Source organism: Cololabis saira, chromosome 5 (assembly GCF_033807715.1).
Source record: "Cololabis saira isolate AMF1-May2022 chromosome 5, fColSai1.1, whole genome shotgun sequence".
Lineage (NCBI taxonomy): Eukaryota > Metazoa > Chordata > Actinopteri > Beloniformes > Belonidae > Cololabis > Cololabis saira.
The window spans coordinates 41,020,914-41,044,802 of record NC_084591.1 but is presented as its reverse complement, the minus strand read 5'-3'; the positions used below and the strand labels follow the sequence as shown (position 1 = coordinate 41,044,802).

General features: G+C 37.2%; 1 protein-coding gene across 1 annotated transcript; it reads right to left on the bottom strand.

The window, feature by feature from the left end:
* Positions 1-305: 305 nt before the first annotated feature.
* On the bottom strand, positions 306-16,092 carry slc17a8 (solute carrier family 17 member 8). Its single transcript, XM_061722679.1, has 12 exons — positions 15,602-16,092; positions 13,852-14,107; positions 12,747-12,865; positions 10,929-11,043; positions 6,850-6,937; positions 6,094-6,180; positions 5,200-5,342; positions 4,955-5,104; positions 3,581-3,713; positions 3,092-3,202; positions 2,844-2,971; positions 306-1,111 (listed from the first exon to the last, which is right to left on the bottom strand). The coding sequence occupies exons 1-12, from the start codon at positions 15,697-15,699 to the stop codon at positions 782-784; spliced, it is 1,758 nt and encodes a 585-aa protein (XP_061578663.1). The 5' UTR covers positions 15,700-16,092; the 3' UTR covers positions 306-781.
* Positions 16,093-23,889: the final 7,797 nt, after the last annotated feature.

Here is a 23,889-nt window from a genome sequence, read left to right as displayed (position 1 = left end):
ACATTTTGTGTTTTAAGTATCTAAGAATGTTATATACGCTGGATTTGAAACACCAGAATGACTATTGGCTTAAATTGCAGACTTTGAGTACCATGTAATAAATTCCCAATAATGTAATAAGGTATTAAATTATCGGTAAAAATGTTATTACAATATCAGTCAGGATATTTTATTACATTATTGGTCAAGTTAATACATTATTGGGTTTTATTACATTTTTGATTGAGTTAAGTGCAAATTTGATTACATTTTCAGGCGTTATTACATTTTCAGGAAATTATTACATTATAGGATGCTACACGCCTCTTGTCAGGTTGCATAGCTGACACAAAACAGTCCATGAAATAGTCACTCAGATCACAGTTAGATACAATCAGAAAAGGTTACAGGTGAAGTGTGGTAGAAAAGTTGATATGTGTTTCTCATGTTTCTGTAACATGGTACTAGATGGTCCATTAATGTTGATCGGTGATTTCCACACAACTAAAATTATTATTACATCGTATAAGCATGATTTAATTTCTTTGATTCATTCAGTCTTAAAAGAAAAAAAAAACCTTAATTTTGAATAGTTACTGTTTTGAGTATCTATTGTTTTTCTGTAAACTTAGGAGTACATTTATACAGTTCATACAGCTATACTTGTTTATTGGGCAAACATGAAAAAGGGCCATCTTGAGGTACTTATAATGCTTAAGCTGCTGTTATTTTTCTTTGACTTTCCAGCTGATGTGAAATCAGACCCTAGTTTTGAATGTAGTTGCGTGTTTTTGATGCCATTTCATTGGTACTGGTCCTGGTAGTCTCCATTCCCATAATGTTCCTCTTCCTCCTGCATGGTCACCCCTCTCTTCTTTTTCCAGCCCTGCTTTCGACCAGACGAATTGTCTGTTGTTCCATAACTCTTTTTGGGCACAAACGCGTTGTCGATGTTGAGCTCTGATTCTTCGGCCAGTTCATCTTCGTCAATAATGCCGCACTTATCCTCACTCAGGCTCTCAGGGTTGGCCCAGTCCTGCTGTTCCCCCGAAGCAAAAATAGCGTAGAAGATGACCCCTGAATAATGCACCATGGACGCGATAAGGAAGACATTCTGCCACTCCAGACGAGTCTGTGGAGAGAGGCATGCATGTCTTGTCAGAGGGGGACCAACAGATTTTCCACTGATGTTCCACTGAGGTAACGCTATACATGTACACTATACGCTCATGGTGCTGCACTACAGCTGCAATGAGTGTAAAAGATTTTACAGTCTGGTGAATTGAGAAGAGTTGCCTGGTTACATAACAGTAATTCAGCAGTCCAAAAAATATATTCTTCAAGTAATTAATGTGCTGTAAATACTGCATCAAACATCCAACAAGGTTTTGTACATTTATATTTTTGAACAGGACATGAAGAAGTAACAGTCAAAATAATTATCTAAATTGAATTACTTCTGAATTCAATCCAAGTTTAAAAACAAAAACTTTGATGAAAAAAAACGGTGCAATAATATGAATAGATTTAAATATAAATTAAATATTACAAGATACAGCTTTTTAAAAAAAAAAAAGAAGATCACCAGCTACATGTTCTTTCAGTTCAGGAAATAAGGACAGTTATCCGACCCTCACCAAAGCTTAAAATTAGGTTAAAACAGATAGGACGTTTTACACAATATCACTTTCAATTCAATTCAATTCAATTCAATTCAATTCAATTCAATTCAATTCAATTCAATTCAATTCAATTCAATTCAATTCAATTCAATTCAATTCAATTCAATTCAATTCAATTCAATTCAATTCAATTCAACTAAAAATCCTGAAGCAGAATGCATAATTTGAAATGCAGACGTATTGTGTGAAAAAATAAGCATATTCTTATTGCTTTCATAGCGAACGAGAGGATAGATAGCTAGGTTCTGTTAATCAAATGCAATTGATTAATGATCATTTTGATCAGTCATGGATATGAGTGACTATGAAAGCAAGACTGCTGGATTTGTCTATCAGAATACAATGTTGAACCTCGTAATGCTCTAAGAATTAAAAAAAAAAAAAAAGCTACATCTCAGACTCTATAGCCCTCAATTAACAAGTTAAATGATAAAGTTTCTCACAATGCTGTTAGAAAATTAAAGTTTGGAATGGTTTGCTAGAACAAAAGCTTTTCTTTCCAAGCATCTGAATAGGACAACACTACAACGTAAAGCTTCTGTAACAATGAAGAACAAGCAATAACTGAAAATGTTTGATCATAATGCAGACCACAAACCAAACACAGCATGTTAGCACTAATAGCTCACACCGGTCAAGCACGGCCAAGTAGTGACGATTTGGGATTGTGCTTTAGTCACAGGACCTGAGCATGTTGCAGTCAACCATGATCTCTTTTGTTTATCAGAGTATTCTGGAGACAAATGTGGATCCATCTGTCCGACAGCTTAAGTTTGGATTAAAATTGGTCATGCAGCTGGACAATGATCTGAAGAAAACCAGCAAATCTACAAGAGGATGGTTAAAAAAAAATAAAAGAATCAAGGTCCTGTAATGGCCCTATCAAAGTCACAACCTCAACCTGATGTTTATATGATGTAATGGGGCTTTAAGTAACCTGTGGATTAACAGATGATGTCAATGAACTGAAGCAACATATCAAAGAAGACTGGCCCAAAACTAATAACAACATGCAGAAAATAATCACTTCAAGTTATTGCTGCTAAATGTGATTCAGCAAGTCACTGAATCATGGGGTCTGCTTAGCTCCTCACACACTGCTTCTGCATTAGCTTTGCTTTATTAAAATATTTGTACATTTTTGTCCGGATGCATAAAATTGAGAAAGTAAATCTGTATTACCTTGTGTTTTGTCAAAGCTCCAACAATTAGAGGACACACCATTCCAGAGAGCGTTCCCACTCCGTTAGAAATGCCCATCAGAATGCTGGCATAGCGAGGAGCAATGTCCAGATGGTTCACATTAAACCCTGATGACACAATACAGACGCAAACAGTCTAACATAAACACAGTAATATAAACTGACTATACATTCTGGAGGTTCGACGGAAAAAAGTACAATTTACAATAAATTTTTCTGTGCTAATACCTGAAATAGCAAATCCACTGAAACCCACAGCCAGCACAAGGAAGGAAATAGCAACCCCTCGAGTGTGAGAAAATCCAACCACCAACAGGAGAGTGGCCTCCATGCCGAACCCTGAGACAAAGATATGATGCAAAAAGCTCAGTAATCACCCATTTGAAATACAAATAAAGAAAATGAACCGATGGCATCCCAAACTGAAGACTAAAAGTGCACATTTGCTCCTGTGTAATGTTCTAAAATTATCAACTTCTGAACCTGTGAAATTACAGAGATATATTTTCCATAACTGGATCTAAAAAGTATTCAGTATTATTCTGTCAGTACCATGTGACACCCATGTTGAGATGTCAAAACACAGCTGTTACAATGAAGTTATCCACTTACAGCAATAATTACCCTCGCATGTCAGAGTGAGATAGTACCTGCATATTGTCACACATGAAAAGGTGCAGAAATTAACAATAAAAAGTTGTGTCTACACCAGCATACCTCCACAGTTCATGATTTTCCTCACATTTGTGGTGGACATGATTTTGTTACTGCGTAAGAAATCAGCCAGTTGTCCTCCAATAGGAACGACAATGGTCATCACCATGTGGGGGACAGCAGACAGGATCCCCACCTGTGAAGAGTTCACACATTCAGCAAGTAAATACACTTTCACGTCCATGTCAGTTATATACATACAAACATAAAGGCTTAAATTTGGTGCCAGGAGCATCTTTTTTTTAAACAAATTTGGACATGTCCAAAGCAGGACAGATTTACACTTACACAAATCTCACAGCTTGTACGTTTAAGTGCCAACAACTCAATGAAATGATGAAGCATAATCATTTAGTGGGGGCTAATCAAAGAGGATTTTGTGGTTTGTTTAATTTAGTATGACTCTAGACCAGGGGTCGGCAACCGAAAAATGTTGAAAGAGCCATATTGGACCAAAAACACAAAAAACTAATATGTCTGGAGCCGCAAAAAATGAAAAGTCTTGTATAAGCCTTAGAATGAAGACAATACATGCTGCATGTTTCTATATTAGTTATAACTGGGGGAAGATTTTTTTTTCATTATACACTTTGAGAAAAATGTTGAAATGTCGAGAAAAAAATCAAAATGTCGAGAAAAAAATCAAAATGTTGAGAAAAAAGTTGAAATGTTGAGAAAAAAGTCGAAATGTCAAGATTAATGTTGAAGTACAATGTCGAGAAAAAAGTCGAAATGTTGAGAAAAAAGTCGAAATGTCGAGAAAAAAGTTGAAATGTCGAGAAAAAAGTCAAAATTTCAAGAAAAAAGTCAGAATTTCAAGAAAAAAGTCAAAATGTCGAGATTAAAAAGGAAAAACAGAAAAAAAGAGAGGAAAAAAAGAGAAAAAGAAGAAAAAAAGGAAAAAAAGAAAAAAAGGAAAAAAAATGAAAAAATGAAAAAAGAAGAAAAAACAAGAAAAAAAGGTCAAACATTTTTGAAAAAGCTCCAGGAGCCACTAGGGCGGCGCTAAAGAGCCGCATGCGGCTCTAGAGCCGTGGGTTGCCGACCCCTGCTCTAGACTGAGAGAATCAGAAGGAATCTCTGTACATCTCTACACTGCATAGAAACCTGACATGAGTTTGGGTTCGGGAGCACTAATCTCTAGAACAGGGCAGTCAAAAATAACACAGTAATAACACGTTAAAGACACTGTGGTTAACACTGCTATTTTTTTAATATACAACATTAACATGTTTATAGAGTCTAAATGATTTACAGATTATTGCATTCTGCTTTGCTTTTATTTCACATCGCTTCCAAACCTAGTTTGTGTAGCGGTGTAGTTTTTAAATACAGTCCGGCTGGAGGGGCTTTTGCCACCGTCAATGAGAAGCCAACCTTGCTGATCGGGAAGCCAAACACTTCCTCAAAATATGCTGGCTGGCTGATGAGAAGCAAGTAGAAGGTCCAGCTGCGGCAGAAGTTCGCCACGATGATGGCATACACAGGCATGGAGGTAAAGAAACGACGCCACGGAGTCTTAAACTTCTGTGATTGCAGGAGGAAAGAGTGTGTCAGGTTTTCAGTTTACTTGCGTAACCACAGGTATAAAGGGATACTCTGTGCTTGTGAAACTTGCACACCTCAGTTACACTCAGCTGGTGGACTGTTTCACCAATAGCAGACTCAATGTAGGTCTGCTCCTCTTCTGTGATCGTAGGATGTTCAGCAGGACTTCCATAAGCCAGCAGTAGCCAAAGGATGTACCACAGGATCCCAAAAACACCTTTTTCAAGAGGCAACAACAATAAAAAAGCATGCATTTATTTGCACTCGTTCATTTAAAGACAGTTTTCTTTGTCGCAAAGGTTTGGTAAAGTATGAACAAGTGACTTCAGTGCAGGACAGATTAATTAAACTAAGCCCAGATCTTCCTGGACCACAAGAATTTTCATTATTGGAAACACAACTGGCATGAGTCACGGAGGCGAGACAGGAAAATGCTAATTTACATCAATAAATCATGAGATCCTATCACAGCAAAAGCAGAGTGGCTTTTTATTAAAACATGTTTGCTAATGTATGAATTTTATGCAACTGTTAATCATTTTAATCAAACCTCAACCAATTTTGATAATGCAAATTACAGCTGCCAGAGAACAACAAGGGTTTAAACTGTGTAATGACCTCCACATGTGATAAAAACCTATGTGGTTCAATGCAAATAAAAATTTGCTCCATAATTCTAACTAATAGAACTTTGGTTATGTCTGGTTATGTGTTTTTTTTTTCATCTTTTTACATTTTGTATTTGCCAACCAAACCAAATAGTAACCAACTGATCCTCTAAGAGTTATCCATGCCTGCTGTGCATGTTTATAAATCCTTAATGAACTGATATTCATTTACTTTCTCTGCAAATCTTTGCAGAGTTAAGTCTTCTCTTCAAAGATCCCTCTGGGCAGTTAATCAGCAAATTTTGCGATTTTCCCACATATTAATTGAAGGGTTTGTTCAGATTTCACACCTATGCTTACCATAAATATAAAACACTGATGACCAGCCAACGTACTGAACCATTACTCCAGCCAGAGGCATGGCGATCACCGCTCCTGCGTAGGATCCTGGGAACAACACGTATCATTGTCAGTGTGTTCCTGCAGCAGCATTTGATATCTGTCAGGTTTAACCATAATAAAACATGCTGTCTTGTTTAAAAATCTGCAACCATCTGATCACGTCAACTGCATATTTTGCAAAACATTAAAAATATGCTCAGCCTTTATAAGTATAAATGATTCAAGGAAAGTCATTAGTTTCTTTGAATAAACGCTGTTGAAATCAACAGCGAAGTCATTAGCACCACCATTACACAGAGGAGTGTTTCAGTCTGTTATTTTACTATCTGTCAGCTTCATAAGCACTGATGTTTTCAATAGAGCAGCGAGCAGGAGAGTGCTTTTGGACAGTAAGCAAGGTGACAATTCATTTAGGTGAATGGAGGGAGAAGCTCCTTCAGATCACGCAGGTGAGCTGCGTTCATTTGCAGACAATGTCAAGAGGGTTTTGATGCATGGGTTGTCATGGTACCAATTTAAAGTGCAACACGGTTATTTCAATTTCAACAGAGGCAGTAGTGGTCGGCATCTGCAAAGCAAAACCAGCCCTCTCACATCCATTTACTGACAACCTCCCTCCGGCTTGTTAGCTTTTGAAAAAATATGTTTGTTTTGGATGTAAAAAAGCTCAGCTTTGTTGTTTATCATTTAAAAGGAATAAAAAGAGTGACTCACCACAGAATGATGTAGTGGCTAGTCGACTCCGTTCAAGAGGCGGCGCCCATTTGGACCACATCCCATGACACGCTGGGTAGGTGACACCCTAGCAGGGACAAGGTGGAAGATGACGAAGGGGAAAGAAGACGTCTGACCTGACAATGCAGACATTTTCTAAACCATTTAGAAAAGCAAACTGATTGTTTTATCGTCATTTGATAGATTGATACCAATTGAAACTGGGATAAAAAACTGATCAACTGGATCCTCTAAAGCAGGGATATTCAATTGGCGGCCCGCGGGCCACATGCGGCCCGCCAGGAGCTTTTATGTGGCCCCTGGTCATATTTCAAAAAAGGGGGTGTTTGTTGAAAAAAAATATATATATTTTTTTTTTAATATATATTTTTAATATATATTTTTTTTTTTTAATAATATTTTTATAACTGGCTACTCTGGACTAAAAAGGTTGTGCTCAATGCTTAATATAATATTCAAATAAGGAAATCTTGGTGGAAAGTGGTGCTTTGTCATTATGGCATGTTTTATTAAAAGTAGGTCAATATCAATTTCATTAAGTTTGCACAATGCTTGGTTTCAAAATGAACTTGCATTCAAAATAATATTTCTTTATCTGAATAATATATTTAACATTCACAATTACTAAATCTGGAGACAATTAATACATAATTCCTATGTAAACTAGATATATTCAAATGTATAATACAAATGTATTATATTTACATAAATCTTCGTCTTTGAGTGCAAAATACATTTTGAAAACCCCCACATTTTCAAATTGTGCGGCCCTCTCCATACAGTCCTTCTGCAGATGTGGCCCCCGACCGAATCTAGTGGAATACCCCTGCTCTAAAGATTATTTTAGTTTGTTTAATAAAATTGTAATAAATAAATATATTAAAGGAAACTAAAGACCTAAGTTGTATATTTAAAAGTGAACTGGGTAGGGGTTGTGTAGTTGCCACAACTCAATGTGAGTTGTATCCTGATGTACAGTAAGTTTGACCTCTTACTCGCTCCACTCTTTGAGTGAGTTTCATTGCTGGTATAATATTGTGCTGTAAACCAATGCACAGTTATCCCAAGAGACATCTGGGACAGGGGTTTAAAGTACCTGGTTACTGCACCTGTTACAGTTTCATTTTTGTCAAATGAATTTGAAACTGATATTCGGAGATGAAAGAAAGTCTTTCATTCTGCTTTAAAGTGTCATTGAATTCACATAGAAACCCTGAAGCCTGTCAGTTAGGTTGGCTGCAATCTGTAAACTTTGTCAATGGATGTCACTAAATCCCTCAAACTGCTCCTGTAACATAAATCTAAATCTAAACCTATTCAAGAGGGTTAGCCCCCTAAACTTGACCACACAACAGCAAAACATTGAAATAAAATGTATTGGTTACACAAAGGAATCCAGCTCATGTCTTGCACATTTAACCCTGTATTTTGTCCAGATCTTGAAACTTTAATGTATTTTACGCTCATCGTGGAGCAATAAGCAAGTAAAGATTATCTCAAAGCAATCAAGTATGGAAAGGACATGTCCTAGCAGAAAACGTATTCATTTCATTGTGTATTTATCTTAACCTAGAAATCTATATGAAATCTGTGCTTGCAAATTTAAAGTTGCTTAGCAGGTGCATCTACCATCCATTGGAGCTCATTAACTATGCCCAAAAGTCTCATGGAACGAACCAAATTAACATGATGGGGCTGTTCAAATCGGTTTTGGCATCGACAGGAAAAGATTCAGACTTTTTCTTCAAATATTGAATGAACAAAAGACAGTGCTCAAATCATTCCTTTTCAAGGTAGCTCTCAACTCAACTTTGCTCTCAACTCAACTTTATTTATATAGCACTTCAAAAACAACACATGCCAAAGTGCTGAACGCAAACATGGATTCAGAGAAAAATATAAAAAAATTAAAAACATGTAAAACAAATGTAAAACATAGCGCATAAGACAAAAATAAAACAGTAAAAAAAAAACACTCATAGTTGAGATCTCAAGCTGAGTTAAAAATCCAAAGCGAAAAAGTATGTTTTAAGGGAGGGCTTAAAAACGAAAAGTGAGTTGATCAGCCTGGTGTGTGACGGTAGCTCCACAATTTTAATCCAGCAACTGAAAAAGTGTGGCCATCTTTAAGCTTTTTTGTAGTTTTAGAGATTACTAAAAATAACTGATCAGCCGACCTGAGGGAGCAGGAAATAGTGTACAGTTGAAGCAGGACAGATACTTTGGAGTGAGACCATGAGCCCTTTGATAGTAAATAAAATAATTTTCAAATCAATTCTTAACCAATTCTGGTAATCAAACCTGTTGATTACCAAAGTCCCCTGTATAGGGGGCACATGTGATTTGAGAGCAGAAACCTGAGAACAGGTTGGTAGGTAAAGGGTTTTAAAGGAACGAATGTAAAGTGCATCACAATAATCTAGATATTGATAAAAGAATGGATTAAAATCTCCAAGTGATCACGGGAAAGAAAAGACTTAACCAGTTGCTGCAGGTGAAAAAAGATGGACTTGAACACTGAACTAATATGTGTGTTCAAGGTGCAGTTGATGTGCAGATTTAAACCTAGGCTTGTTGTTGAAGGTTTTAGATTTTTGCTTAGAAAGCCCAAGTGGACACTCAACCTACAGGGATCACTAGGCCAAAATAACATGACATCATCTTCTCCTGATTAACGTGAAAGAGATTTAGTAACATCCATGGCTTCATTTCATCAATGTGCTCTAGCAATTGTTTAGGGGAGTAAGCTTTTTCAAGCTTCAGTGGAATATACATTTGACTGTCATCAGCATAAAAGTGGAATGAAATTCCATGTTTTCGGAGAAGCGATCAAAGCGGAAGCAAGTATAATGAAAAAAGAACAGGGCCAAGAACAGAAGCCTGAGGCATGTGAGCTCCAAGATGGACAAAAAAAACTCCTCTCAGTAAATAGGACGTGAACCAGCTTAATCCCCCGAATGCCCACCCAGACTTCCGGGCAAGACAGGAGGATATGAAGGTCGACTGTATCAAAGACAGGTCTTAGATAAGATAAAACCAAAACAGCACAGTGTGACCAACATCTGAGGCTAAATTGTCATTAAAACCCGTCAACAGAGCAGATTCAGTACTGTGGAGGGTTTTATATCCAGACGAGAAGACCACAAGAATGTTGTATTCTTCTAAAGAAGTTGTCAACTGCCAGCAAACAATTTTCTCAAGGACCTTAGAAAGGAAAGGGAACTTAGAGATGGGCCTACAATTTGAAAATATAGATGAATCTAACCGATGCTTCTTAATCAGTGGTTTTACATGCCTAAAACCTGAGGATATAATCCTATTGACTAAATTGGCATTGATGATATTGAGCTAATGTTTATTATCCTATTATTAAAGAAATTCAAGACGTTTTCACAAGTCGCAGTTGAGAGCTCCAGGCAGGCTGTTTGTGGGACGTTAAGAACGGAGTAAATGGTTTTAAACAGAACCTGGGGGTTGTGATGGTTACATTCTCCAAAAATATTTAGTTTTGGCAGTTCTCATGGTTTCCTGATAAAATCTCCAACTGTACCTGAACATCTGGAAAGACACCTGTCATTTCTCTTTCCAGATGTTGAGGTACAGCATCTGGAAAGGTACCTGTAATTTATCTTTCTTCCATTTACGCTCAACTCTCCTGCACTCCCGCCTGACAGCGCGAGTAGCCTCATTTAACCAGGACTCAGATCTAAGCTTGGAAAGTTGTTGTTTTCAGCGGAGCCACAGTATCTAAAACAGTTTCGCAGGTTGAATGAAAGTGAGATGATATTTTTTTTATATCTGAATTACAGCACAGAGCACATTGAGAAAATAGCAGAAATAAAAGCTGCAGAGAACTTTGAATATGTCGGCTTTTTAACTCCTCTGATGGGTCGGAGCACTAACCAACTACGTGCAAAGGCAGTTTGATAACCCTACATCTTAGATGAGCGTCTTATCTATCAGGCTGTATTTACCTCTCTTGGCAAACATAAATCTACACATTCAACACTTTAACTCTCACTGGAGCAGTTTGCAGTTTCCAATATTTTCATTTTTACCTCCACTAAACCCTGCAGGATGCGAACAAACATGACACAGCCGTAGTGAACCCTCGCTGCCGAAGGAATGAACATATTCAGCAAGGATGTCAGGAAAATGGCAGCCCCAAACACCCTGTGGGAAAACCAGAATGTCATTATTTTGGGGAACAGTTATCTGAATCACTTACGTCATTAAAAATGTATGTATGTTCTAAATACATCTAAATCATTGGCTAAATTTAGCATGGTGGGAGAAACAGGAGATATAAAACAAGAGTAATCCGAGTTCGAAATACGTTTTGAACAAAAAAACACAAAATGGTTAGTAGTGCTGGCTAATAATGTTAGCTAAAGATGGGTTTAACTGCCGTATTTTCCATATATAAGGCGCACCACATTATAAGGCGCACTAAATATATGGTAAAATACCGTACTATAGTGGCTGGGGTTGAGTTACGTATCTACCTGATGGAGCTGCGCTACAGGAAATGCTACAAAATCCTACAGCAAATGCAAAAAAAAAAAACCAAGAAGAAAAGTACCGTATGTCAAACTTTATTAACAAATTAAAACCAGCTTTGCTCCGTCTCGTCAAAGTCGCCATTATGCGAGTCAGCGACGCTGCTGTTGTCCTGAACGTCTGTGATTTTACTCCATTACTTTGGCGACACCAACTACATTACCCACAATCCCCCTGACTACAGTAAGAGAAATTACCGTAATGATCATATATAAGGCGCACTGCATTATAAGGCGCACTGCCGGTTTTTGAGAAAATGAAAGGCTTTTAGGTGCGCCTTATAGTGCGGAAAATACAGTATGTGTTTCTCCCAGCTGTTAATTTTTAAACTAAATTAAGTGTGTTTCTGTTTTCAGCTAGTTTTCATCCAGACACTGCAACCGCTCTCCTCATCAAGAATACAAAGTTAGACCAAAGAAAATCTAGCTAACCGAGTCAATCAAGCAGTTTCTTGAACCATATCATCTTATAAATGAGAAATAATTTCAATAATTTCAAATCTTTTAGCAGTTCATCTGAACCTTAAAAAAAATATCAGAAACCTATTGTTAAGTTTCAGTATCACACTTCTTTTTTTTTACTCAAGAAACTTAATTATAAATTCCTGAAACAATGCTTTTAATAACTGTTGCATGTTGTCACATTATCCGAATCTGTTTGTAACAAGTAACAGCTACAAACTTGTGCCATCCTAATGTCTGAAACCGCTACCACAGGTGTCATATTTTGTCATGCACTATATCTATAAATGTCAAACTGTCTCAGCTTTATCATGTGGCAGACCTCACATCTGCCATTCATTGACTGAGATAACGACATCCCATTCAGTCCGCAAGTTTATGCCTCATCACCATAGTGACGCTGGGCTCCCCCTCTCTTTTCTACTAAATCTCGAACCCCCTTCCTTCTTTTTTTCCAAAACAGTGTGTAAGTGACACTTGTAATATTCCAGTGGCTGGTGTTTCAGAAAGAAATCAGAGGCAGGATCTTTCATTATTAACTCTGTCAGTGGCGTGTCCTCTTTTCCTGTGAAGCTTTTATTACAGGACTGCTATCTGCTCCATCAGCACCGCTCAGCACACCGAACAGCTTTAACCCTTTCACCACATGGGCCGAGGAAGTCCTCCTTTAAACCTTTTAACTATCATGTATTCACTCTTCCTGCTCATCCTTTCTTAAAATTCTTAATCAGGACGGCAGAAAGTTAATCCTTAACTCGTGGTTGAAATGCATTCATGTGGGGATCCTATATAGATGAAAGTACAATGTGACATGAAGACTCAAGGACAACAGTTAAGTCATTAAGTGCACACAACCTGTTGGCAGACAACTTGTTGGAGATGAATCCGCCAGGGATTTGAGTGACGATGTAGCCCCAGAAGAAGGAGCCATGGATCAGCCCCACTGTCTCTGGGTCCCAGTTAAACTGAGCTATCTGGGAGAGGAGGAAAGGCAGCAGGTGGATACTAAATTTGAAACACACAACTCTCATTTACCAAAGGCATAATGGTAAAACGGTGAGCAACAGAATGCACTTGTCATTTACAACCTTTTTTGTTCAACCACTAGCTTGTGCAAAGACTGAAATCACAGGGGAATAAAGGAGTCTCGTCTGTGGAGGAGGGAAGGAGAACTACCCTCCTCGATACTATTTACTTTTTTTTTTATTTGATTCCCCCCACAGCCTCTCAGCAGGACTGTTTCACCTGAGGGGACTGTAATAGCTGTTTAGCAAAAGATATGTACACCTGAAAGCAAAGTATTTATTCCACACCTAAAATAGTATGCATAACTCCAAGACACCCTCAGTCTTTATGTTTTAATAACCATCCTTTTTCTTTTTTTTGTCAGTCTCTTCATCAACATACAAAGAGAGAATACTGATGACATTAGAGGTTGACTGATAAAGCCAGTTTTTGAATAATTTGCATGAACCGCAGAACCCCCCACCCACCCCCTCCACCCCACCCCAACGGGCTGACATCTAAATAATATGAAGAAACAATAAAACCATATAATATTCCGAATAAATGACTCTAGAGAGCCAGGTTCCAGTGTTTTATGTTTGTATTTTAAGGAAACCAGAAATATTGACTCAAACTTTAATTAAAGAAAAGAAAACAGACGTGCCTAAGACCTTTGTTCAGTACTGTATATGTCCATGATAGACATATGTCCTCTTTCATAATGCAGTAACCATGTATGGGTGAGGATGTTTAACCAAAATTGAATGTCACACATTTTCAGATGGCTGTGAAACCTCATTATTAGTCAATTTGGATTTTAATTGTTTTCTACTGATGCATAACTTTATTTTTGTTTTTGGTCTAAGTACTGAAAGAGACATCTTTACCCTGCCTGACTTTTCTGAGACCTAATGAAAATGGTGAAAGTAGACTCTGCTCCATCAGCTCCACCTACCTGCAGCACGGGAGTCCCGTTAATGTAGACAGTGTTGTTGTTCACCATCTCCACGATGGCCACACCAAGATTGCATCTAATGCCAAAAGAGATGCAGAAGCCCAGGCCGCTGAGGATGGCGATGATGTAGCGCTTGGGCAGGCCGCCACAGCTGCAGTCCAGCAGAGGGGCAGGACGCGGTGCTGAGGCCACCGGTTGACCATCCTCAGTCAGTTCAATGTTGTCCTCGGTCTCAATGTTGCTGCCATCTATTTTCCTAAGGAGCAAAATGCAATGGTTTCCTGTTCAGCTTTAAAAGTCCTGTCTCCATCTAGTTTTCAATGAGAAACCAAATACTACCAGTGGCTTTATATGGTGATTCATCAAATTATTTTATCACTTCAGGTCAAGACAAGGTGATAAAAAATAATGGCACACATATACTGTACAAAGTAACACCCTGCCAATAGAGAAGGGAATCAAACATGTGCCAAGTGTCCCCGGGGAGGACAGCAAAGTCACATTCACCCAACTGACCCAGCCACGAAAGGGTCAAGCCAGTGCTGTTATAGTGTCAATCCCTGGGGGGGGCTAAATATGAGCTGTCTGGCTCATATTTAAATGTTTTCAATCTTCAGTTGGATGGCCTATCACATGTATTCTGAAAGCATGTGTATTTTTTTAATTATGTCGCTTTTATCACATGTTTTAAGCCGATACCTGCTCAGGGTATTGACAGTCAAATTAAATTAAAAAACTGTGTGATATAATGTGAAACACACATTTTCCCTTGGGAATAGATGAATGAATAATTTGTCATCTGATTCATATTGTGTCAGAAAGAGTCCTTATCGGGTAAAAATGTCTTTATCTCCATTTGATCATTATCTTTTTTGAAAAAACAAAAGATAAACAGAAACTTGTTCCCGTTATAATTTTCACTGTTATTCAGCATTTATTTTTGAAAGAAATAAGAAAATTTCCCCTTTGTGTTCTTCATAATGTGAATCAAATCATAATAATGATAATAATAATAAACTATATTTGTAGAGCACATTTCTAAACAATGTTACAAAGTGCTTAACATGGCAGCAGATAATTCAATTCAGCTTTAAAGACACTCAAAAAATATAGTTAAACTCCAAATTAATCGAATTAATAAATTAATTAATTGATTAAATTGAATTTAAAAAAAAGTAAATTAAGAAAAACGGTAATAATAATTCCCTAGCTAAGGAAACAACAGATGGCATCAAAGCATGAACTGTACATGAGACATGGATATTATTCACACCAAAGCCATTTTCCAGGAAATCTCCAGGAAATTGCCCACTTAGATCTTTTTCTACTAGAACGACTAATATCTTCAGTATTTATGGCTGCTCGCCCTTTGCAGACACACACATACATACACTCAAATGTCCGTGAAATATGTATTTGATATGAAATATGTATTAATATCCTAAAATGAAATCTGTGATTACATCACTGGCAGAGCAAGCACAAGAGTGAAATATTTATTTATCGGTGGGATCTTGCAGAAGACGACTGATGTAATGCACTCTTTTGCAGGGTCTCCATGGAGTCCCTTTGAGAGCAGATTTCAGAGTCTGCTTAGTTAAACATTATTACAAAGTTGTTACCGTATGAAAATGATCACCGGCATGAATGGATATGATGAGGCTTGCTTCATGCACTCCTACAGCCTGTACAGACAGTACAGTCCTCACACCTTCTTTCCACAGCTATTCATACAAACAAACCTTCTCACCTTTGCAGTTTTCCCAAAGAGTCCCCAACAGAGTTCTTCACCTCCTCCTTCCCAGGTTTGAACACCTGCTCTTTCAAGCTTGCTAAACCAAAAGGCATTTTTCTCTGCACTGTTTTTTCCTCCCTTTTTATCTCAAAACAGAGTATTAATTGCTCATGAGCACACCTTGTTCTGAGAAAGGAAACAAAAATCCACTAGAGGCTGTTCCTCATCCTGTCTGAGTTTGTGGCACTGGGGATTGGCTCCACCTTTGAGGGGTGCAAAGGTCCCTCGGACGAACAAGGACTTTTCCACCTTTTAGAAAGGGATCAGCACAGAAGAGGCGAAGAAGTTGATGTCAAAAGTATCCTCACTTTCCAAAAATACACTGAGCCACAGCTTGTTTCATCTCTGAATGATTCATCCAAGACTGATGAAAAATTGAGGTGTAGAATCCAGTTTTTATTCTTGAAGCACTGTGGTCTCCATCTGGCTTGCAGATTAACTGAATGAGCTGCTCAGAACACCTCTGCATCTCATAACTCATCCATTCTTGGTGAGGAGGGGCAGGTGTGGCTGGTTTTTTTCAAAGCCCTGCCCCTCGGTTTGACACAACATCATCTTCATCATCTCCCCAGCTCCACCCCTTCATCTTGTAAGGATCATTTGATAGCGGCCCAGAAGACAAAATGTGTTGAAAAATGCATGAGCGTGACGTGCAGCATTGAGGAGAGACGGGAGTAATATAACTGCTGCAGGAAAAAGTCGGTGTAGGTGAAACATTAGACAAGCCACCAAGTTCCAGGTTAAAACCCTCACGCTCTGCCATTTTTTCCCAAGGTTTTTTATTTTATTCTTATTATTCTTTGTATTTATGAAGACATTATGGAAATATGGAATATAGCTGTGTAATTTATCTCCCAAAAGCATCACATCTGTAACCATTTCATACTGAAAGGCATTTCCCTGATTGGCTTTGTGTGTCAATGGGGAAATAATTTCCAGCTTTGCAGATCATGAAATGCGCAGTATTTTCAAAACACTGAAATACAGTTTAAAATTTAAACAGCAAGTTGGATCTGAACCCCTAGAGTAGTGCTTGGAATATATATACTGTTTATATATACTGCCGTTTATGCACTCCACCGATAAATATGTGAACAGTCCTTCAAAGAATAAGGTTCTTTTTTTCCTGAAATGTTTCATCACAGTTCCATTATGAGAGACATGAATGAGCTGATGTGATGAATGCCCATGTGCAATCTAAAATGATTTTATTTCATTTTTAATGACTCGGTAGTGAGAAAGTAACTACTGAATATGAAGGATGCCATGAGTCTCTGTATTCCTGGATTGGGCATGTCTGCCATCTAGTGTTTGCAGGAAAGAGACGGAGTGCATTTTTATGTTATTCTTCAACAAGGCAACCAATGAACAATTTACTGTTACACTTCTTATAGCCATTACTGTACGGCTACAGCTCCGTGGAAGTCAAAGGATCATCATTTATATATCATAGTTGTGGATTTCATACAATCAGTTCTGAAAGGTTTGTGGTGTGACTCTTACTATGACTATAGACAAAAAAAAATAAACTAAAAAGACCTTTAGAGATGCCCCGGACAAACTCTGAATAGGTTAAATACTTCCTCCACTGAGTATAACATTCTACACACCAATACCTCTCCATCAAAACAAGTTATTTTCTTTAAGGTAAAATTGGCATTGTACCAAATATTTCATAAATCTGGGCAGACAACATTTTTTTAATAATTACTTACTTTGAGTTAAATCATGTCACCTTATTTTGGGACCAGCAGCTTTTTTTCCCCTCCTTTCTGTACAGATAAAGCAAATTTATAATAAAACATACTAAATTTGTACTAAACTTGGAACTCAGATTATATTGTACTCTGATCTCAACTCTGGGGATTGACTTTTGATCTCATCAAGATCATCTAAGAAGAGTAACCAAGCCTTCACAACAAGCCACGATAGCCTTAATACAAATATGAGGGCAGATGACCTGTTACAAATCCATCCTCGAATGTTAAAAAAAAAAGTGTCAAAATCCACCAGTGTTTGCTTTCTGCAGTTTTTTATTGATAAAGTGACTTCTGTTAGGTCGAATGGTAATGATACTTCTCACCGCCTAGATACTTGTTCTTTTTCTCCACATTTTGTTATGTTTAATGTGTTTGGGCCAGTCTCCTTATCATTCCTTTCGGAAGTTGTCCAACAGTTGAGACAAATGTATGACTGAGGCTGCATCCTAATCATCTGTTGGGAAGTCAAATAATGTGAGCCTTTGCAGTCCATCCATCCATCCATTATCTTACCCGCTTTATCCCTTGCGGGGTCACAGGGGTCTGCTGGAGCCTATCCCAGCTCATTTCAGGTGAGAGGCAGGGGTTACACCCTGGACAGGTCACCAGTCCATCACAGGGCCACATATAGACACACAAACCATGCTCACAATCACACTCACGCTCACACCTACGGGCAATTTAGAATCACCAATTAACCTAATATGCATGTTTTTGGACTGTGGGAGGAAGCCGGAGTACCCGGAGAAAACCCACGCAAGCACGGGGAGAACATGCAAACTCCACACAGAAAGGCCCCTGCCGGGCCTGGGAGTCGAACCGGGGACCTTCTTGCTGTGAGGCAACAGTGCTAACCACTAAGCCACCGTGCTGCCTTTGCAGTACTTATTTATTCGTTTGTGAATCTATGAATGTGAATAAAACTTTCCGAAATTGAATGAAAGGATTAAGCACATATGTTGGAATCATCCTTTTATTTTTTTTAACAGTTTCTAATTCTTCCATGAAGAAAATTGACTTGTCAACACCAATAAAACTACATGTTGACACTGTGTTACAAACATCATAGTTTTTTCTTAATTTTTATTTTGAACAGATGACCTGACTGTTATTTTGTAAGATCTTTCCGGTTTGCTCCAATCTTGAATGTGTCTGTGGTCTAGGGTTATTATTATTAATTAAATTAGCGATACAATTTTTTCTTGTTTCATCATTTTTATAATTCATGTGATAACTTGTCTTCCATTCCTCTGTTCCACAGTAAGGTGTGCTTTCAAGAGGTTCCAAAAGATATAAACCTGAGTGGATAGTAATCCAACATCACTGACCTGGGTCTCCAGCAACCTTCATTGTTTCTGCTATTTATGTAAATGCATTCAAACACAAAGATTTTGAATTTTTTTTTCTTGACCTAATGGAAGTTGGGCCAAGTAATATTTATATATCATTATCAGCACTATCAAGTTGTAATGAGCAACACTGGTTTTCTTAAAGTGATAAGAAAAAGGCTACACTTATCACATGTATACTTTTCATTAATATAAGGAATGAATATTTTAAATGTATATGTAAAAGCTATATTTCAGCTCATACTATATATATGTTTTCTACAACCGCTTTACATTTGACCAACTGGATTGTTATGGGTATATAACATATTGTAAAAAACCTTTGACTCTTAAAGACACAGCTATATGTCTGATCTTTTGAAAATGTCAAATATGTCTCTTTCCCTGTCATGGGTAGGCTGTATGTGAATGAAACCTTCAGGAAATTAAATATGAAGTCTGAATGTCTGAAAGTTGTCATCTAATAGAGTAATACAGCAATTGACAGAGCCGGCCCCACCCAATGTGGCGCCATAGGTGAGATTTTACATGGCAGCCCCCTCCATCGACGATTTACATTCGCTTACAAAAGAAATCAAATTGCATTGTTCAAACCGTTTTCTTTAATTCATGAGATAACGCATGATGTCACGCAATTTACATGCTTAACAAATTACAAGTAAATACAAAAATACATTTGAAATACAATATAAATACCCTTTCCACAAATTAAAAATCCTGTAAATAAGTGAATAAATAATAGTAAAAAAATTATAACTACAACAATCAACATCAAATTTAAATAACCGTGCAGTTTGCACACAATAAAGCTATAAAAAATAACTATAAACAACTATATGCAAAACTATGTACAAAAAAAGCATTTTACAGACCTCTAGTGGTGCTTCTTTTTACTGCATCCACTATAGTGTTGTATCTGATACTTTTACTTCATTTCGATATTTGTAGCAACATTATAATTTGTAGTCAATCAGTAATTGGGCTGTGCTTTACAGTTGGATCTGTGTTAGCTCTTACATTTTAAAAGTCATTAGTAATGACCCGTTTTAATATATTTATATTGAAAGTGATTCTTTTCCCCGATGCTGTGGCGTCCCCTGCAGGCCACGTAACCCTCAGCATTTGCCTATATTACCCAATAGGCCAGCCGGCCCTGCCCATTGTTACATCAGTCTGAAATAATTAAAAATCAGGTTCATGTCTTTCATTATCAGTTAACGTCTTTCACAATCGGATTGATTCTTTTTTAATGTTTTTGTTAAACTTACATTTGTAATGTATATGTTTTATATGGCTATATAGATACTGTTACTGAAGTAAAGAATTGGTCATTGGTTTAAAAAATAAACAAATGAAATCACTGATATCTAAAAATCCCATTTTCTTTATTTAATTCTGTTGTTTTGTTTTGTTTTGTTTTTTATTTTGGATCCCCATTAGCGGACGCAAAACGCCAACTAGTCTTCCTGGGGTCCATGAAAATTAAAATACATTCATATAAAAGCACAATTATACATATATATATACTTCCTATAGTACTTTACAATTTAAATGTATGAATACATAACTAAATACATAAGTAATTACAATTACATCACTCCATTAACCCCCCCCCCCACATCCCACCCACATCATTACACCAGCAACATCACTGTAGTGGTAACCATCACAACCTGCAACTACATTGAGCTGTATTTTCCACACAATAAATCACAAAATGTATATCAAACATATATATTAACCATTGTTTATGTCTGTACCCAAAAATAACCTTTTTAGTTGCTTTTTGAAACTGTCTCTGCTTGTTGCTTTAGTTATGGTAAATGGCAACCTGTTCCACTGTGAGATGGCCCTGTACATACAAGTTATTTTCATTGCATTTGCTCTTGGTAATGGAATAGAAATATGACCCCAGCTAACTTGTCTTGTCCTGTGCTCATGTCTGTTTTGGGAAAAGGTTATTTTTGAGTACAGGCAGTTTGGTTGTTTCGACACAGTTATATTCCTGAATAATGTTAGTAAATTGTGTGTTAATCTGTCCTCTATTTTCATCCAAGCAAGATCACTATGCATTTGGTCAACACCCTTTCTCATAGAACACCTGAGTGCAAGGCGAGCTGCTCTGTTCTGCACTATCTGAAGTTTGTTTATATTTTTTTCGCTGCACTTGACCAGATAGCTGAGCAGTAGTCAAGGTGTGATAATACCAAAGTTTGAATAACCTGTCGGAGTGTAATTGGTGTTAATAAAGAGGAGTATCTTCTAATCATAGATATACCTTTCCCCATTTTGCCTGTTAACTTGTCTATGTGATTCCGCCACGACAGATGTTCATCAAGAAGTATTCCAAGAAGTGTTTTTGAGACATTGCATCAATTCATTCAAAGTGTAAATCTAAACATTTTTACATCATTGTATTAATAATAATTTTGCCACTCAAGGTATGGGTTTTATATATTTAATGTAACATTATCGTACAATGATATTGCTAAAATGCTTCAAGTTAATATCATAGTTTTTGAGTCAAGTGTGGAAAAAATCAAATTGAAGAATAAAATCATTGTAAAGGTATATTTTTAATCCATTTCCTAAACTAACATAGGTTCATAGGCCTGCCTAGGGGGAAGTAGCTCAGATGAATCACTTTATATGCCTCATTTTAATTAAGAAAGTTCAGTGTGCAGAATGAAAAGAACAATATAAACCCAATTGAGCACTTCAAGTTCAGGTATGGAGGGAATTTACATGGAAAAATATGGTAAGATTTTTCATTACTCCGAAAATGAAACATCCACAGAAAGATCAGCCAGGAAGTGGACACTGCTGGAGGTAATGTGGAAACCACCAGGCAGATCATTTCCACATCTTCTGGGACTGCCCAAAGATCCAGCCCTACCGGGGGGTATATAATATTTATGATCAACTCAATAATGGGGTTACAGATCACACAAGACTTCAATGTACTATATCTTGGGAATATCCCTTCCACACTTGACCCAAGTGACAAATACCTGATTAAAATAATGTTAGCAGCCAGTAAAAAAGCTCTAACAAGGAGGTGGCTAACCAAACAGCCCCAGACAAAAGAGCAATGGACAGGAATTGTAAACGAAATATATATTATGGAAAAAATAACCTTCTCTTTCTCTTTCAATATGGGTAAATGTAATACTTACTGGTGGAAGTGGTCATCTTATTTTGATGGGTGAGGAAGAGAGTATGGAGGTGTGTGTACATCTTTGTGAGAATGTGGAGGTAGATGTTTATGAAGATAAACAGTTGTACAGGTTCTTCACATCTCTGTGTCGGCATACTGTATGTATGTGTATACATATGGATTTTTTGGGGGGACTTTTGATGGAGGTGCAGTTCCAATGCTGCCATGTGGCTTTCCCTTTGCTGTTGATATGAGTGGCTCACTGACCCGACCTGTTATCTGTGCACTTTTGTTATTTTTCCTTCTTTTATTTTGCTTTGCTTTGTTGTAATGAATATGATATTAAATATAATACAAAGAAGAGTAATGTGATGATTGTCCAAAGCCGGGGAGATAGAAAGTTAGCTTTTCCTGACTTCTTTCTGGCAGACTCTGCCCTCACCGAGTGTGACGAGGTGAAATACCTCGGTCATTTTATGACTAATGATCTCTCTGATGACAGAGATATTTATAGACAGTGTCAAAGAATGTATGCCCAAGCTAATATGCTGCTGCGCAAATTCAGCATGTGCTCGGTGGATGTTAAAATGTCTTTGTTTAAAACATATTGTACATCCCTATACACTGGCCACTTGTGGTGTCGGTACAAGAAAAGCAGCATGCAGAGGCTCCTTGTGGCTTATAATGACTGTATGAGGCTGCTTCTTAAAGTCCCAAGGAGCTGCAGTGCCAGTCATCTGTTTGTTAGTGTTGGAGTACCAACCTGTGCTGCTGTTCTACGGAATTTGATGTATAAATTTATATGTAGAGTATCTAACTCTTTAAATAGCATTATTACCTGCTTAATGAATCCTGCACTTAGCTCAGTCAGGTTCACATCTATGTTGTGGAACCACTGGTGTTCATGTCTCTACACTTGCGCCTGACACTGTTTTCTTTTTGTGTCACTGTTGTTTTTAAGTCTTCTGTATTGTGGTTGTTGTTGTCTTTTATATCGTAAGTGGTTGTCTTTTATATCGTGTATGTTGTATGTATAATTTTTTGGTACTATGGACCTCTTCTCGAGATGTTATTGTTATGAATCTTTATTTCGGCTTGTACACACCTTTTTGCAGAACAAGATGAAAAGGTAAAAAACAAAAACAACATTTCTTTTGCCGAAAAGGTGTAGGCTGAAGCCGTAGGTTATAGTGCCTACCCTTTTTTCTTATGATCAGCATAAATACGAGACATTAGCTTTACTCCGTGGAAACAAACAATACATAAAGAAGAAAAAAATAAGCAAGACAAAATATAAAATTGACGTTTCACATTCTAGAATGTTTTTGATAGTATGCTTTATAATTATAGTGTTTTATATTTATTTACAGTATTTTCTTTAAACATTTCCTTAAACTTGAAGATAGAACTACACATTTTTAGGTTGTTATTACAACTATTCCAAAATTCTAGCCTTAATTGATGTACTGTAGTGGCCACTCACGAGCAGGACACTGTTTAACTTCTTGTGAATTCTAACCTAAACAGTTAAACAGTTAAACAGTGTCCTGCTCGTGAGTGGCCACTACGGTACATCTCTTTTTAATATTAGTTCTTGCTGTAGTCATCTCAAACATGAGTTTCTCCCTCAGGTCATAGCGGGTTTCTTTTATCTGGAACAGGTCCTGAATGTAGTTTGGATTGTCTCTAATAAAGTGTGACTTGAATTGAATTGAATTGTCCAAAATATAAAAATATTTAAAAATAAAGTAAAAAAAAGAAAAGAAAAGAAAAGAATATAAAGAAAGAAGCGGAATATTTCTAAAATATTGACGAATTAGCAAAGTTTTGTTTCTAAGTTATAATTTTCTATCTTATCATCATGATAATATTTTTACTAACATTCATGGCCCGGTAAAAAGTGATATTAGTGATCATTTTCCCATATTTGTGGGTCTACATAGTTTAAAGGTTAAATCTTCTGTTGGCGTGAGTGAG

Coding starts and splice junctions, on each gene's coding strand:
- slc17a8 (XM_061722679.1), bottom strand. CDS start 15,699: ATGCCTTTTGGTTTAGCAAGCTTGAAAGAGCAGGTGTTCAAACCTGGG. Junction 5,343..6,093: donor ATCAGTGTTTTATATTTATG/GTAAGCATAGGT, acceptor CTCTTGAAAAAG/GTGTTTTTGGGATCCTGTGG. Junction 3,714..4,954: donor TTGGCTTCCCGATCAGCAAG/GTTGGCTTCTCA, acceptor AACTCTTCACAG/GTGGGGATCCTGTCTGCTGT.